The 15,291-nt window shown below is 43.4% G+C and overlaps 1 protein-coding gene across 1 annotated transcript in view; it reads right to left on the bottom strand.

Moving 5' to 3' along the window:
- Positions 1–505: 505 nt before the first annotated feature.
- The window catches only part of LOC141173051 (uncharacterized), an 83,288-nt gene continuing 68,502 nt past the window's right edge, over positions 506–15,291 (bottom strand). Inside the window, exon 2 of the mRNA XM_073657685.1 lies at positions 506–2,108. Within this exon, the coding sequence (XP_073513786.1) occupies positions 583–1,560 (978 nt within the window). The 5' untranslated portion in view covers positions 1,561–2,108 and the 3' untranslated portion in view covers positions 506–582. The remainder of the gene's footprint in view (positions 2,109–15,291) is intronic.

Genomic DNA, 15,291 nt, shown 5'->3' on the forward strand with positions numbered 1-15,291 from the left:
ATTAATTAATAAGTGTTACACATAATAATTCAACTAGTTATATTGTTAATATTTTAAAATGTTATACACATAAAATCATGCAATTTTTCCAACTTCCTGTGTGAATAAAGAAATAAATCCATTTTAGAGTTGTTTGATCAAATCCTGCTTTGGAATGAAAACTCTAAGGAAATATAAAAAAAATAAAATTAAATATCAAATTTATACAAAAAGAGAATTATTTAAATGTCTTATACATATATTGGTTGGTTCTAATGTAATTCAAAATATTACTATTTTAATTTATATATGAAGTTCTAATTTATTAATTAATATTTTAATTTTTACTATAAATATATATATATATACAATTATACACAATCTCTACTTAGACAAGTATATATATATATGAACTATTAGAAACTATGTAATTACAATTTTACTGTATAAGATTATAAATAAATAATGATACATTGTTACACTTTTATGCAACATAATAATTACAGTTTTTCCTTAGCCACTCCCTAAACCAAATCTTCTGTCTCTGTCGAAAATCTCCATAAACGCCCTATTTAGAAAATTAATTTTTCTATTCTTCAAAACCTAAGAGAACTGCCTGTTCTTCTGTCCACATTCCATGACATCACTCTCAGCCGGTCGTCTCACCTGTCCCTGTCCATCAATTTCAGCCATTTTCGTTTCTAGGGAGAAGTCACAGCTTTGAATTTTTAACTCTTTCGGTGGAGAAATTGACTTTTGAATTGTCTGATATGGCTTATAACATATATGAAATCTTCTGCGCATTTGATAGATTTCATTATGGGGATGACTCAGTCTAGGAGAGTTTGATATTGGCTTTTGGTAAGATTTTACCTTTTCTGGTTTTATAAATTTAGCTTGATTTATTTTCTTTTCACGATTCTCATGTTTTCTAACAGAATCCAGCAACTGCGCACATTTAAATAGAGAAAATTTTTGTGATGCAATAACTTGAAATACTGGATTTAAGAATTTGAATTTCTGTACAAAAGTGCTTATCATTTGTTGTAATTTTCCATTTTTGTACATCCGTTCAAATATGGACATGAATGTATATGTACATTCTTTCCTACCAATCCTTAATTTCTGCAGATCTTCTATGTTGGGAAAATCCTTTGTGACACAATAAATCAAATATCTTAATCTGTCCGAATCATTTTCCCATCCATTAGGAGAGTCATTTTCACAGGGCATTAAATTTAAACGTCTGGAAAATGTCACAGGAATCCACATTTTAAATAATTGATTCCTCTCCTCATTGGATAAATCAAACTTATCAGAGAAGCTCTCAAATGTCTCTAAATTTCTACAGGCATGGATTTTGACATCATATTTTGGCATGATTTTGTATAATTTTAGCAAATTTTTCCTCATTTTAATTTGGAGTTGAGCCTGGGTAATTTCTGAATTCTCTAATATTTTTAGTGGCTCTTGTACGTCAGCTCCTCCTACGTCACTCACGTCTCCTCCCACATCACCTAATATGTCAGTTTCTCGTATGTCAGTCATGTCTCCTCCCATGTCTGGTTTCTGTATGTCCATCTCTTAGTCAGACCCAAGGTCACCTTCAGTTACACACACGTGTCTCAAATCTTGTTCAATTTTATCTTTACAGTCAGAATCATTGTCACCATCTGACACTATCTCTACTCTATTGTCCTGCTTAGAACTTTGAAGCACAAAATTATGAAATACTTGTATCAAATTTAGAATATTCTGCAATTTGTGTTTATTTCTATTTATCAATTTAGAAATTAACTGTAAATTTAAATTCTCCAATTCACATTCTCTATATAAACTAAGCCACAAACCGTCTAAGTCATTTTCTTCATTAACTCTAAAGTTATCCTTACTTTGTTTAGCTTGTTTAGCAAAAGAAGAAATTTTATCGATATTTTGCTTACCTTCAGATTCCTTAGCTTCTCTTTATCAGCACGTCCTGTCTTCAGTTCGTCTGATTCTGATCCTTGTTAGTACCTCTGATTCTTGTCAGTTCTCAGTCTGTAGGTTCCTTTCTGCTTCTCGTGACAAATTAGTGGATTTCCTGACATGTGAACAACAGCTGTTCAGCTCGTCTCTTCTCTCCCTCCCTTTGTTCAAAAAAGGAAATTCACTTAAAAACGAAAAATCAGGACTGGCTAGGCTCTCCATTGTTAAATAATACTCTTTTCTGTATTATTTTCTCTACTGAGGACTTCTCAAAGTATCAATATCACGATATTCTTATAAAAAAAGTATCGATTTATTCTTGGATTGTCCATTAAAAAGAATCAAATTTCAGCAGGTATATATAATAATTAGTTATTAAGTAATTGTCCATTTGTCCATAATTAGCTTAATTGTTGAGATTCACCCATCTTTCCTGGGATCCTGGCTGGTAAATCACACCTTTGTCCAGCACGTGTCCGGCCTACATGTCAGCTGCTTCTCAGCATGCAGATCCTTCTTCTGTGTCCTGTGGAGTGGGAAGAGCGAGAGAGCCCCCTGCCTCCAACCATGGGTTTTTATATAGACCGGTCATATGGCTGTTCTCTGTCTATGGTAGTGAACTAAAAATACACACACAAATGACGCATGTCAACTAGAAACGATGGCTGATGCAATCCTTGTGCAATGTATAGATCTCAGAATTAAGAATAAAATAAATATCCATAATTAATTATTTAACATACCTCTGCCTTTGTGCAAGGAGGAACAAGAGGAGCACTGCCGGAGCCCTGCAAAATGACCTCCAGCAGGCCACAAATGTGCATGTGTCTGCACAAACGGTTAGAAACTGACTCCATGAGGGTGGTATAAGGGCCCGACGTCCACAGATGGGGGTTGTGCTCACAGCGCAACACCGTGCAGGACGCTTGGCATTTGCCACAGAACACCAGGATTTGCAAAGTCGCCACTGGTGCCCTGTGCTCTTCACATATGAAAGCAGGTTCACACTGAGCACATGTGACAGACGTGACAGTCTGGAGACGCCGTGGAGAGCGATCTGCTGCCTGCAACATCCTTCAGTATGACCGGTTTGGCAGTGGGTCAGTAATGGTGTGGGGTGGCATTTCTTTGGAGGGCCACACAGCCCTCCATGTGCTCGCCAGAGGTAGTCTGACTGCCATTAGGTACTGAGATGAGATTCTCAGACCCCTCGTGAGACCATATACTGGTGCGGTTGGCCCTGGATTCCTCCTAATGCAGGACAATGCCAGACCTCATGTGGCTGGAGTGTGTCAGCAGTTCCTGCAAGATGAAGGCATTGAAGCTATGGACTGGCCCGCCCGTTCCCCAGACCTGAATCTGATTGAGCACATCAGGGACATCATGTCTCGCTCCATCCACCAACGTCACGTTGCACCACAGACTGTCCAGGAGTTGGCGGATGCTTTAGTCCAGCTCTGGGAGGAGATCCCACAGGAGACCATCCGCAACCTCATCAGGAGCATGCCCAGGCGTTGTAGGGAGGTCATACAGGCACGTGGAGGCCACACACTCTACTGAGTCTCCTTTTGACTTGTTTTAAGGACATAACATCAAAGTTGGATCAGCCTGTAGTGTGTTCTTCCACTTTAATTTTGGGGGTGACTCCAAATCCAGGCCTCCATTGGTTAATACATTTGATTTCCATTGATGATTTGTGTGTGATTTTGTTGTCAGCACATTCAACTTTGTACAGAACAAAGTATTCAATGAGAATATTTCATTCATTCAGATCTAGGATGTGTTATTTGAGTGTTATTTGAGTGTTCCCTTTATTTTTTTGAGCAGTGTATAAATGAAATTGTGAACAGCTCTTCTGAGTGTTCAAATGTAGGATCAGTTGTCTCCGGGCACTCAGCATGGTGGGAGGAAGGAGGATCAGGGTGAGGAATATGTGGACTGAGACTGGACCTTGTGAAAGACAGGGTGGTGGTGGTGGCAAACTGACTGGCAGCATTATCTGCTATACAACCAACAACCTTTTCACACTGCTCTGGCTTCAAGAGTGGTGTTCCACAGCCCCCTAGAAAGTGAGACAGGAAGCTAAGTTGACATGATGTGTGTGCTTGTTGTGTTCCCTCAGCAGGCACAGTCTCATGTTGCCCACGGCCTTGGCCTCTGGTTGCGCCACCAGCATCACGTCCACTTCCGCGTCCCCTACCACGTCCCTTACTCAATATTTTGTAGCTTGCAAAAAAATATCAGGATTAATACCACAGTATTTGATCACGTCTGCTGACCAATTCTTTTGGGCAGTGCCAGTATACCGATGCTATTGGTCAGCGAACAAGTGAGAATATATTTTGGACACACAAGTAGCAGACTTTAAATGGAGTATAATATTTTCCAGCTTCCAAAAAAATTCAGGATTAATACTGCAGTAATATTTGATCACCTGAGATGATGGACAAGTCTCTCTGCTTCCACAATACAGCAATGCTATTCAAATCATACAGATCTGGCTGTATGCTGCTAGCAAGCAAATGGAGCAGTAAAATGGGGTATTATATTGCTTTTCACCAAAATTATCAGGATTAACAGCAAAAAGAATATTATTAGCCCTGATATCTAGGGCTATTGATAGGAGTTCCAGCAGCAGAAAGAACGTGCAATATTCTGTACTATAGTAGCTCTCCTCAAACTCTGCCTAACTAGTGCTATCAGCAGGATTAATATTCTTGAGAATTAGTCCTTACAGGGACTGTTAGAGTAGATTAATAATAGTGGTGTGGAATCTCTGTTTAAAATAACCGTCAATTCTCTCCCTCGCTCAGCTGTTGCTCTCCCTACTCTGTGTCTTTGACAGGTAGATTGTGACTAGCATAGGGTCCCGGTCTTATATAGACCTGATGACGCTAAGCGACCAGCCAATCACTGTAATGCCCACAACCAACATGGCTACGGCATTACAGTGACAGGCAGGCAATCTGTGCATAGTAATTGGCTGCCTAGTATGTGCCAAACATTCCAGGTGGGGATTCGAGTTCCCATCCGAACATTCAAAAAATACTCGCCGAGTAACGCGACTCTTAAGCACTGTGATGCTCGGGTGGGTAAAGAATAGTGGCAAGCATGCTCACTCATCACTAGTAGGCAGTGTTTATAAAAATTATACAAGATAATAAAAAATGAGAACAAACACAGCGATATATACAATTACATAAAACAAAAGGAATAATGAAAGAATATTACTAAATCTGATGTCAAAGAAATGGCTGAGAGCTTAGCGGGGGGAGACACTCCTTAAGAAAACGGACGGAACTACAGCAAGCTGTACCTTCCAGGACTGACAAATGAACAATTACAAATTTTGGTTTTTATTAAATTAAGGTTATGCCCACATACCTCCCCTTGGTGAGCTCATATGGGGCACTGGTTGCGGGATGTGATAGTGTCGCGCCCAGGGGATGGGGACGAATCGGCGCCCGGGCCTTGTTGCCTGGTCTTGGGGGATGTCGCGGTAGTCGGCTCCCGGGCCCGTACCCTGGGCCTCTCTTTAAAAGGGTGGAAAATTATATAAAAATTTGTGACGCCACTTGTGGTGTCTGGTGAGGCTCACCAGCGCTGCGGCAGTCCACTGAGGCCGGTGTTAATGCAGCTTGCGTGGTATAGCTCCCCACAGGTGGAGCTAGGCCTCAGGGAAGTGGGGATGTAAGGATACAGGGATGCAGGACAGAGGTGACCCAGCCAGGCCAGAGTAAAAACGGAGACAGACACGATAGTCACTTCAGTACCTTTTACTGATGGAAGTTCAGGCACATCCCGGAGCACCGTAGGGTGAAGGGTGCATATCAGGATCCTCCCCAGTGAGCGGGTGTAGGGCCTCCTGTTTCTTGCCTTTGTGTAGTAAGTTTCTGACCTGCCTGGAGCTAGGCCTAACTTTGTCTCTGTCCTGCACCGGCTGACTTTGTGGTAGGGCCTTCTCTTGGAGTACACACTCCCAGCTCGCGGGGCCTCCGTGACTCCTGGCTCTGTTACGTATCAGCTCTTGGGTGATCCTGGGACTTGAAGTCTTCCAGGGGTCTCCGGTTGTCTCTACAGGGGGGTATACGGCCCTGTAGACGCGGACCCGGTGTCCGGTATATGTTTTCTGGGGTGAGCTTGTACAGCTCCTCTGCCCCCAATGCTACTCACTCCTCTAGCCTTCAGCCTCGCTTGAGGCCCTCAATAGGCTATACACACTAGCGGCAGCTTGCCGCGCTTCACCGCTCTTATGGCGTCGGCACGCCTTGGGCTAACTAACCTGAGCTTCACTCTAGGCTGAGCTCTACTCTGTATTCAGGCCTGTACTTGCTGAACTCTCCAGAGGAACTACTCAGAGGAACTGCAGACTTAGACTGAACTGCCTAGCTCCACCTTCCCTATTTATATCCCTATCGGGCTCCCTCTGGTGGTCTGAGGTGGAAGGTGGTGGTGTGTGTATGCTGTGAGGGCCTCTTGTGGAGGAATCCGTTCATGCACCCCTCTAGGATCTGTGGCACTCATGCGCAGCAGGGGCGCCACAATAGGTCCTTCAGAATTTTACGAGCTCTCCAACTTACAGGATATCTTCACCGCTGGAGGTCCCAGGCAGTAGATATTGTTGTTACATTTCTTATCTCACCTGTCTATAGAGATGAAATATGGCATGGATAGCACCATGCATTGGACCAATATTAAGTTGGAGGGGTTCTGCCGGCTTTACGGTGATGTGAGTGTTTGTCCCATCGCTATGACGCCGAAAATATATCTCCCATAAAAATCAGATTGATGCAAATCCTAATTTTCATTACTGACCACTGGCTCCAACTAGTCTGTGATCAGTGCTTTGATCAGACGAAGCTCTTGGTTTGGAAGTGTACTTCACTGCCTTAGCGTAAACTAATTTCAGCATCAGTGTCTTCTTCCTAGAAAATCTCCCTGCTATAATTACCTGATCACTGCAGGGAGTCCCTACTGCTCCATGACTAAAAGGATAAATGTTTGGGCAGCAGGTAGTGACAAGAGCAGCCACTCATAGCTCAGATCTATAGGATCCACAGATCCCCAGTCAGTGATAGAGACTCTACATACAAGACATGTGCAGGAATTGTCTCCTGACATGAAGACTCCACAAGTAGATGGTGATGAGGAGCTATTTTGCAGCCGGTGGCAAGAAGATCCTAGGTGACACCCACCATAGGTAGCCATTATATCTCCATGCAGTTGTCACCGGAGTCCTCACCTGGAGAGAACACTGTCACCTCCCAGCCTCGCCTTGGTCATAATGGGGTCATGTGTGGTCACATCTGGCAGGTTTCCCAGAGGAATAACAAGAAGTTCTTGGACCTCGATCAAAATTTTTTAGAACCCCTCCATGTATTTGATATCTTATTCAGCAGCAACATATGTGTCCTTGGTTACTTTTGCTCTTAATGTAAGAGTGACGCGAGAAAAAGCAGATAATACTTTCCTGGGAGATATTTATGATATATGGCCACCTAGTGGTCTTGGTGTGCATTGCATTCAACAATTCATGAATTGCAAGAGTATGCACCAAGTTATTTTTAAGTGCTTAGGGGAGTTTTTATTTATTGATTATCAGATCAATGGGAAAAAGTGTTTAAAGGGACGGTAATTCAGTGGAAATCACACAGCTCCCTACTTTGTGTAGTGGCCGGAATTGTTACTGCAGGCGCTATATCATTAGTTTGTATACTTGAGTCACTCCATGTATGAAGCTGTTATACGGAAGTAAGGAACATATAATTAGTATTGCCTCATCCACAATGCCCCAAACTTTTCACAATAATTGACCCTTTAAAATAAAAGTCGTAAAAATCAAATAAATATAATAAAAAATGGCAGAATTGCTCTTTTTTTTGCCTTTTACATCTCACAAAGAATGGAATAAAAGGCAAACAAAAAGTTGGATATATTACAAAATGAGTATAAAAGTCAGATCTGCTTGTAAAATACAAGGACTCAAACAACTTTGGTTATAAAAAAAAAAGTTTGGGCACATAAAAGAAGAGGAGGAGAAATTGAAATAGTGAAAATTAAAATTGGCTGCAATTTTAAAGGGTTAATGGGATGTTTGTGTGATCTTCAAAGAAGAGAATGTGACATCAAATAAAGGCATCCTCTTGGAACTTGTAAAGTAGGGCGCCCTCTAAAGGCCACATTGGTTGCTAGCGATGACAGATTTCCGAACCTGCAGGGCTAACCCCTTCAGATCATCATGTAGATGTTTCTATTTGCAATGTACAAAGAAAAAAAATCTAATAATGTCCACAACCAGCAGGTGGCAGCATCAGACTTAGAATAAATGTTATATAGTCATAAACTTTTTCCCCCACTGCTGAGGGTTTGCTACAATGTATCAGCTCTGGGGTATAATACAGAATGTAACTCAGGATCAGTAATGTAATGTATGTACACAGTGACTGCACCAGCAGAATAGTGAGTGCAGCTCTGGAGTATAATACAGGATGTAACTCAGGATCAGTAATGTAATGTATGTACACAGTGACTGCACCAGCAGAATAGTGAGTGCAGCTCTGGAGTATAATACAGGAGGTAACTCAGGATCAGTAATGTAATGTAATGTACACAGTGACTGCACCAGCAGAATAGTGAGTGCAGCTCTGGAGTATAATACAGGATGTAACTCAGGATCAGTACAGGATCAGTAATGTAATGTATGTACACAGTGACTGCACCAGCAGAATAGTGAGTGCAGCTCTGGAGTATAATACAGGATGTAACTCAGGATCAGTAATGTAATGTATGTACACAGTGACTGCACCAGCATAATAGTGAGTGCAGCTCTGGAGTATAATACAGGAGGTAACTCAGGATCAGTAATGTAATGTAATGTACACAGTGACTGCACCAGCAGAATAGTGAGTGCAGCTCTGGAGTATAATACAGGATATAACTCAGGATCAGTAATGTAATGTATGTACACAGTGACTGCACCAGCAGAATAGTGAGTGCAGCTCTGGAGTATAATACAGGATGTAACTCAGGATCAGTAATGTAATGTATGTACACAGTGACTGCACCAGTAGAATAGTGAGTGCAGCACTGGAGTATAATACAGGATGTAACTCAGGATCAGTAATGTAATGTATGTACACAGTGACTGCACCAGCAGAATAGTGAGTGCAGCTCTGGAGTATAATACAGGATGTAACTCAGGATCAGTAATGTAATGTATGTACACAGTGACTGCACCAGCAGAATAGTGAGTGCAGCTCTGGAGTATAATACAGGATGTAACTCAGGATCAGTAATGTAATGTATGTACACAGTGACTGCACCAGCAGAATAGTGAGTGCAACTCTGGAGTATAATACAGGATGTAACTCAGGATCAGTAATGTAATGTATGTACACAGTGACTGCACCAGCAGAATAGTGAGTGCAGCTCTGGAGTATAATACAGGAGGTAACTCAGGATCAGTAATGTAATGTATGTACACAGTGACTGCACCAGTAGAATAGTGAGTGCAGCACTGGAGTATAATACAGGATGTAACTCAGGATCAGTAATGTAATGTATGTATACAGTGACTGCACCAGGAGAATAGTGAGTGCAGCTCTGGGGTATAATACAAGATGTAACTCAGGATCAGTACAGGATCAGTAATGTAATGTGTGTACACAGTGACTGCACCAGCAGAATAGTGAGTGCAGCTCTGGAGTATAATACAGGATGTAACTCAGGATCAGTAATGTAATGTATGTACACAGTGACTGCACCAGCAGAATAGTGAGTGCAGCTCTGGAGTATAATACAGGAGGTAACTCAGGATCAGTAATGTAATGTAATGTACACAGTGACTGCACCAGCAGAATAGTGAGTGCAGCTCTGGAGTATAATACAGGATATAACTCAGGATCAGTAATGTAATGTATGTACACAGTGACTGCACCAGCAGAATAGTGAGTGCAGCTCTGCAGTATAATACAGGATGTAACTCAGGATCAGTACAGGATCAGTAATGTAATGTATGTACACAGTGACGACACCAGCAGAATAGTGAGTGCAGCTCTGGAGTATAATACAGGATGTAACTCAGGATCAGTAATGTAATGTATGTACACAGTGACGGCACCAGCAGAATAGTGAGTGCAGCTCTGGGGTATAATACAGGATGTAACTCAGGATCAGTAATGTAATGTATGTACACAGTGACTGCACCAGCAGAATAGTGAGTGCAGCTCTGGAGTATAATACGGGATGTAACTCAGGATCAGTAATGTAATGTATATACACAGTGACTGCACCAGCAGAATAGTGAGTGCAGATCTGGAGTATAATACAGGATGTAACTCAGGATCAGTAATGTAATGTATGTACACAGTGACTGCACCAGCAGAATAGTGAGTGCAGCTCTGGAGTATAATACAGGATGTAACTCAGGATCAGTAATGTAATGTATGTATACAGTGACTGCACCAGCAGAATAGTGAGTGCAGCTCTGGAGTATAATACAGGATGTAACTCAGGATCAGTAATGTAATGTATGTACACAGTGACTGCACCAGCAGAATAGTGAGTGCAGCTCTGGAGTATAATACAGGAGGTAACTCAGAATCAGTAATGTAATGTATGTACACAGTGACTGCACCAGCAGAATAGTGAGTGCAGCTCTGGAGTATAATACAGGATGTAACTCAGGATCAGTAATGTAATGTATGTACACAGTGACTGCACCAGCAGAATAGTGAGTGCAGCTCTGGAGTATAATACAGGATGTAACTCAGGATCAGTAATGTAATGTATGTACACAGTGACTGCACCAGCAGAATAGTGAGTGCAGCTCTGGAGTATAATACAGGATGTAACTCAGGATCAGTAATGTAATGTATATACACAGTGACACCACCAGCAGAATAGTGAGTGCAGCTCTGGAGTATAATACAGGATGTAACTCAGGATCAGTAATGTAATGTATATACACAGTGACTGCACCAGCAGAATAGTGAGTGAAGCTCTGGGGTATAATACAGGATGTAACTCAGGATCAGTACAGGATCAGTAATGTAATGTATGTACACAGTGACTGCACCAACAGAATAGTGAGTGCAGCTCTGGAGTATAATACGAGATGTAACTCAGGATCAGTACAGGATCAGTAATGTAATGTATGTACACAGGGACTGCACCAGCAGAATAGTGAGTGCAGCTCTGGAGTGTAATACAGGATGTAACTCAGGATCAGTAATGTAATGTATGTACACAGTGACTACACCAGCAGAATAGTGAGTGCAGCTCTGGAGTATAATACAGGATGAAACTCAGGATCAGTAATGTAGTGTATGTACACAGTGACTGCACCAGCAGAATAGTGAGTGAAGCTCTGGGGTATAATACAGGATGTAACTCAGGATCAGTACAGGATCAGTAATGTATGTACACAGTGGCTGCACCAGCAGAATAGTGAGTACAGCTCTGGAGTATAATACAGGATGTAACTCAGGTTCAGTACAGGATCAGTAATGTAATGTATGTACACAGTGACTGCACCAGCAGAATAGTGAGTACAGCTCTGGAGTATAATACAGGACTGTAACTCAGGATCAGTACAGGATCAGTAATGTAACGTATGTACACAGTGACTGCACCAGCAGAATAGGGAATGCAGCTCTGGGTATAATACAGGATTTATCTCAGGATCAGTAATGTAATGTATGTACACAGTGACTGCACCAGCAGAATAGTGAGTGCAGCTCTGGAGTATAATACAGGATGTAACTCAGGATCAGTAATGTAATGTATGTATACAGTGACTGCACCAGCAGAATAGTGAGTGCAGCTCTGGAGTATAATACAGGATGTAACTCAGGATCAGTAATGTAATGTATGTACACAGTGACTGCACCAGCAGAATAGTGAGTGCAGCTCTGGAGTATAATACAGGAGGTAACTCAGAATCAGTAATGTAATGTATGTACACAGTGACTGCACCAGCAGAATAGTGAGTGCAGCTCTGGAGTATAATACAGGATGTAACTCAGGATCAGTAATGTAATGTATGTACACAGTGACTGCACCAGCAGAATAGTGAGTGCAGCTCTGGAGTATAATACAGGATGAAACTCAGGATCAGTAATGTAATGTATATACACAGTGACTGCACCAGCATAATAGTGAGTGCAGCTCTGGAGTATAATACAGGATGTAACTCAGGATCAGTAATGTAATGTATGTATACAGTGACTGCACCAGCAGAATAGTGAGTGCAGCTCTGGAGTATAATACAGGATGTAACTCAGGATCAGTAATGTAATGTATGTACACAGTGACTGCACCAGCAGAATAGTGAGTGCAGCTCTGGAGTATAATACAGGAGGTAACTCAGAATCAGTAATGTAATGTATGTACACAGTGACTGCACCAGCAGAATAGTGAGTGCAGCTCTGGAGTATAATACAGGATGTAACTCAGGATCAGTAATGTAATGTATGTACACAGTGACTGCACCAGCAGAATAGTGAGTGCAGCTCTGGAGTGTAATACAGGATGTAACTCAGGATCAGTAATGTAATGTATGTACACAGTGACTACACCAGCAGAATAGTGAGTGCAGCTCTGGAGTATAATACAGGATGAAACTCAGGATCAGTAATGTAGTGTATGTACACAGTGACTGCACCAGCAGAATAGTGAGTGAAGCTCTGGGGTATAATACAGGATGTAACTCAGGATCAGTACAGGATCAGTAATGTATGTACACAGTGGCTGCACCAGCAGAATAGTGAGTACAGCTCTGGAGTATAATACAGGATGTAACTCAGGATCAGTACATGATCAGTAATGTAATGTATGTACACAGTGACTGCACCAGCAGAATAGTGAGTACAGCTCTGGAGTATAATACAGGACTGTAACTCAGGATCAGTACAGGATCAGTAATGTAACGTATGTACACAGTGACTGCACCAGCAGAATAGGGAATGCAGCTCTGGGTATAATACAGGATTTATCTCAGGATCAGTAATGTAATGTATGTACACAGTGACTGCACCAGCAGAATAGTGAGTGCAGATCTGGAGTATAATACAGGATGTAACTCAGGATCAGTACAGGTATGTACACAGTGACTGCACCAGCAGAATAGTGAGTGCAGCTCTGGAGTATAATACAGGATGTAACTCAGGATCAGTAATGTAATGTATGTACACAGTGACTGCACCAGCAGAATAGTGAATGCAGCTCTGGGGTATAATACAGGATGCAACTCAGGATCAGTAATGTAATGTATGTACACAGTAACTGCACCAGCAGAATAGTAAGTGCAGCTCTGGAGTATAATACAGGATGTAACTCAGGATCAGTGATGTAATGTATGTACACAGTGACTGCACCAGCAGAATAGTAAGTGCAGCTCTGGAGTATAATACAGAATGTAACTCAGGATCAGTAATGTAATGTATGTACACAGTGACTGCACCAGCAGAATAGTGAGTGCAGCTCTGGAGTATAATACAGGATGTAACTCAGGATCAGTACAGGATCAGTAATGTAATGTATGTACATGACTCGACCCCTGGGCCGTGGGGCACTCGGGACCGGACTTCAGGGCAACGCTGGGAGTTGTAGTGGCGACCCGGTCCCGTGGCTCAGGGTGGTCAGACCAGTGGTAGTCTACTATGTGCTTTAAGTAATGTCCGACTACGCCACCCGTGGATTGCGGTCAGGGCTAACCACCGCTGCAGTGCAGACCGCTGGGGCTGATATAAATGTGCAGCACTGAATCGTTCAACTCCCCATGGGAGGAGTATGGCCCCAGGGCAGAATATATAATGGATGATGGAGGGGATGATTCCGACCGCGATAGCCAGGAAACAGAGGCCTCTTAAACAGTTCAGGGTCTTTATTAGAACAGGTAATATGACCCAGAAACAGGCCCGGCTAGGAGGGGGCCTGGATGTCTGAGAACAAGTGGGAGGCTGGCCCTGGTCAGGGTGAGGGTTGTAGGCCTACCGTGCTCTCTGTGCTCCTTCTGGCTATTTCCCTCCTTGTAGGGTAACAGCCCACATTCCCGAGCTCACTGTGTCCTCTCGCCCGTATGGCTTGCAACGTGGGTCACTTTCTACTCCCGGCCTGGTACGGCTTTGCTGGTCCCTTCTGCTGTGGCGGAGCCTCCGGGCTTCTTAGGCCAAGGAACATGCAGTCCCCTGCGGACTGGTTTCTGCTGTGGGACGTGGAATCCTCACAGCCTCAGACACCAAAGTCTGGTAGAGTAGTCTCTTTGTCTCCCAGGACAGGCGCACTTCGCCTCTTGTCCCTGGCTCGTGGCTCTCCTATTGCCACACGTCCTCTTAGGCTGCAGCACAACTGTCTGTCCCTGCTCTGGGACACCTCTCAATCCAGAGACAGGTTGTCCAGTTCTCCCTAACCCTGCCCCCAGTTCCAGCTTTTAAAGGGGCAGCCTGCTCCCCCTACTGGCCTGAGACAGGAGGTATTGCATGCTAATGTTCCCCTGACTAGAGAACCTCCCCCTTGCTCTCAGACACAGCTTTATTATATTTGTGGCATCCAGGCCAGGGTGACACATACACAGTGACTGCACCAGCAGAATAGTGAGTGCAGCTCTGATCAGCTGTTGCTCAGTGTGCTGATTACAGGTGTGGTGGCTGCAGATCCTGCTGTGTGCTCCTGATCTCTCTGAGTACCAACACCTCTCCACCTGGGGACCTGCTCTCTCTCTTACCCAGGGAGGGAGCAGGTTTCTGGGATGAGTGATGGAGCCAAGTCCCAAGCTTCTGATTCCCGAACCAGGCCGGCGGGGGGCAGGAGAAACCAACAACCGGCCTGCACATCGGAGGACTCGGGGGTGAGACGCTCCACCAGGAGTCGCAGCAATGTGGCTCCTACTCCCCCCGGGACTGTGGAGACTCCCAAAAGCCACAAGGATTCCAGCATGGAGGTAAAGCCTGACAGCGGCGTGCATGATGGCGCTTCTTCCGGAGGAAAGCTGAGTGCTCACGGAGGTGAGGCCGACCTCACTGAGGGGGGTTGGGCGCTGCAGGGACTCCGGGAGTCTGTGTGCACCTATGCCTCCCGGGTCATGATCCACCTCCGTGAGTATGAAGATGCCAGTAAGCTCGTCAGGAGACTTCGGGAGGAGCTGCACTGCACAAGCGCAAAAGCTGCAGGAGTCTCCAAACAGAGGAAGGCTAAACTCCAGGCTGAAGTAAAGAGGCTGACCAGTGAAATTCACCTGCTGGAACTAAGGAAAGCCACCATCAGGGAGCAGAGTGGTCCATTCAAAGAAACACTTAAAAATGAAGACCGCTTCAGAGAAATGGCTGATACCAGAGAGCAAAGGCA

Source organism: Phyllobates terribilis, unplaced genomic scaffold (genome assembly GCF_046119375.1).
Source record: "Phyllobates terribilis strain yellow unplaced genomic scaffold, ASM4611937v1 Scaffold_12__6_contigs__length_324123572, whole genome shotgun sequence".
NCBI classification, from domain to species: domain Eukaryota; kingdom Metazoa; phylum Chordata; class Amphibia; order Anura; family Dendrobatidae; genus Phyllobates; species Phyllobates terribilis.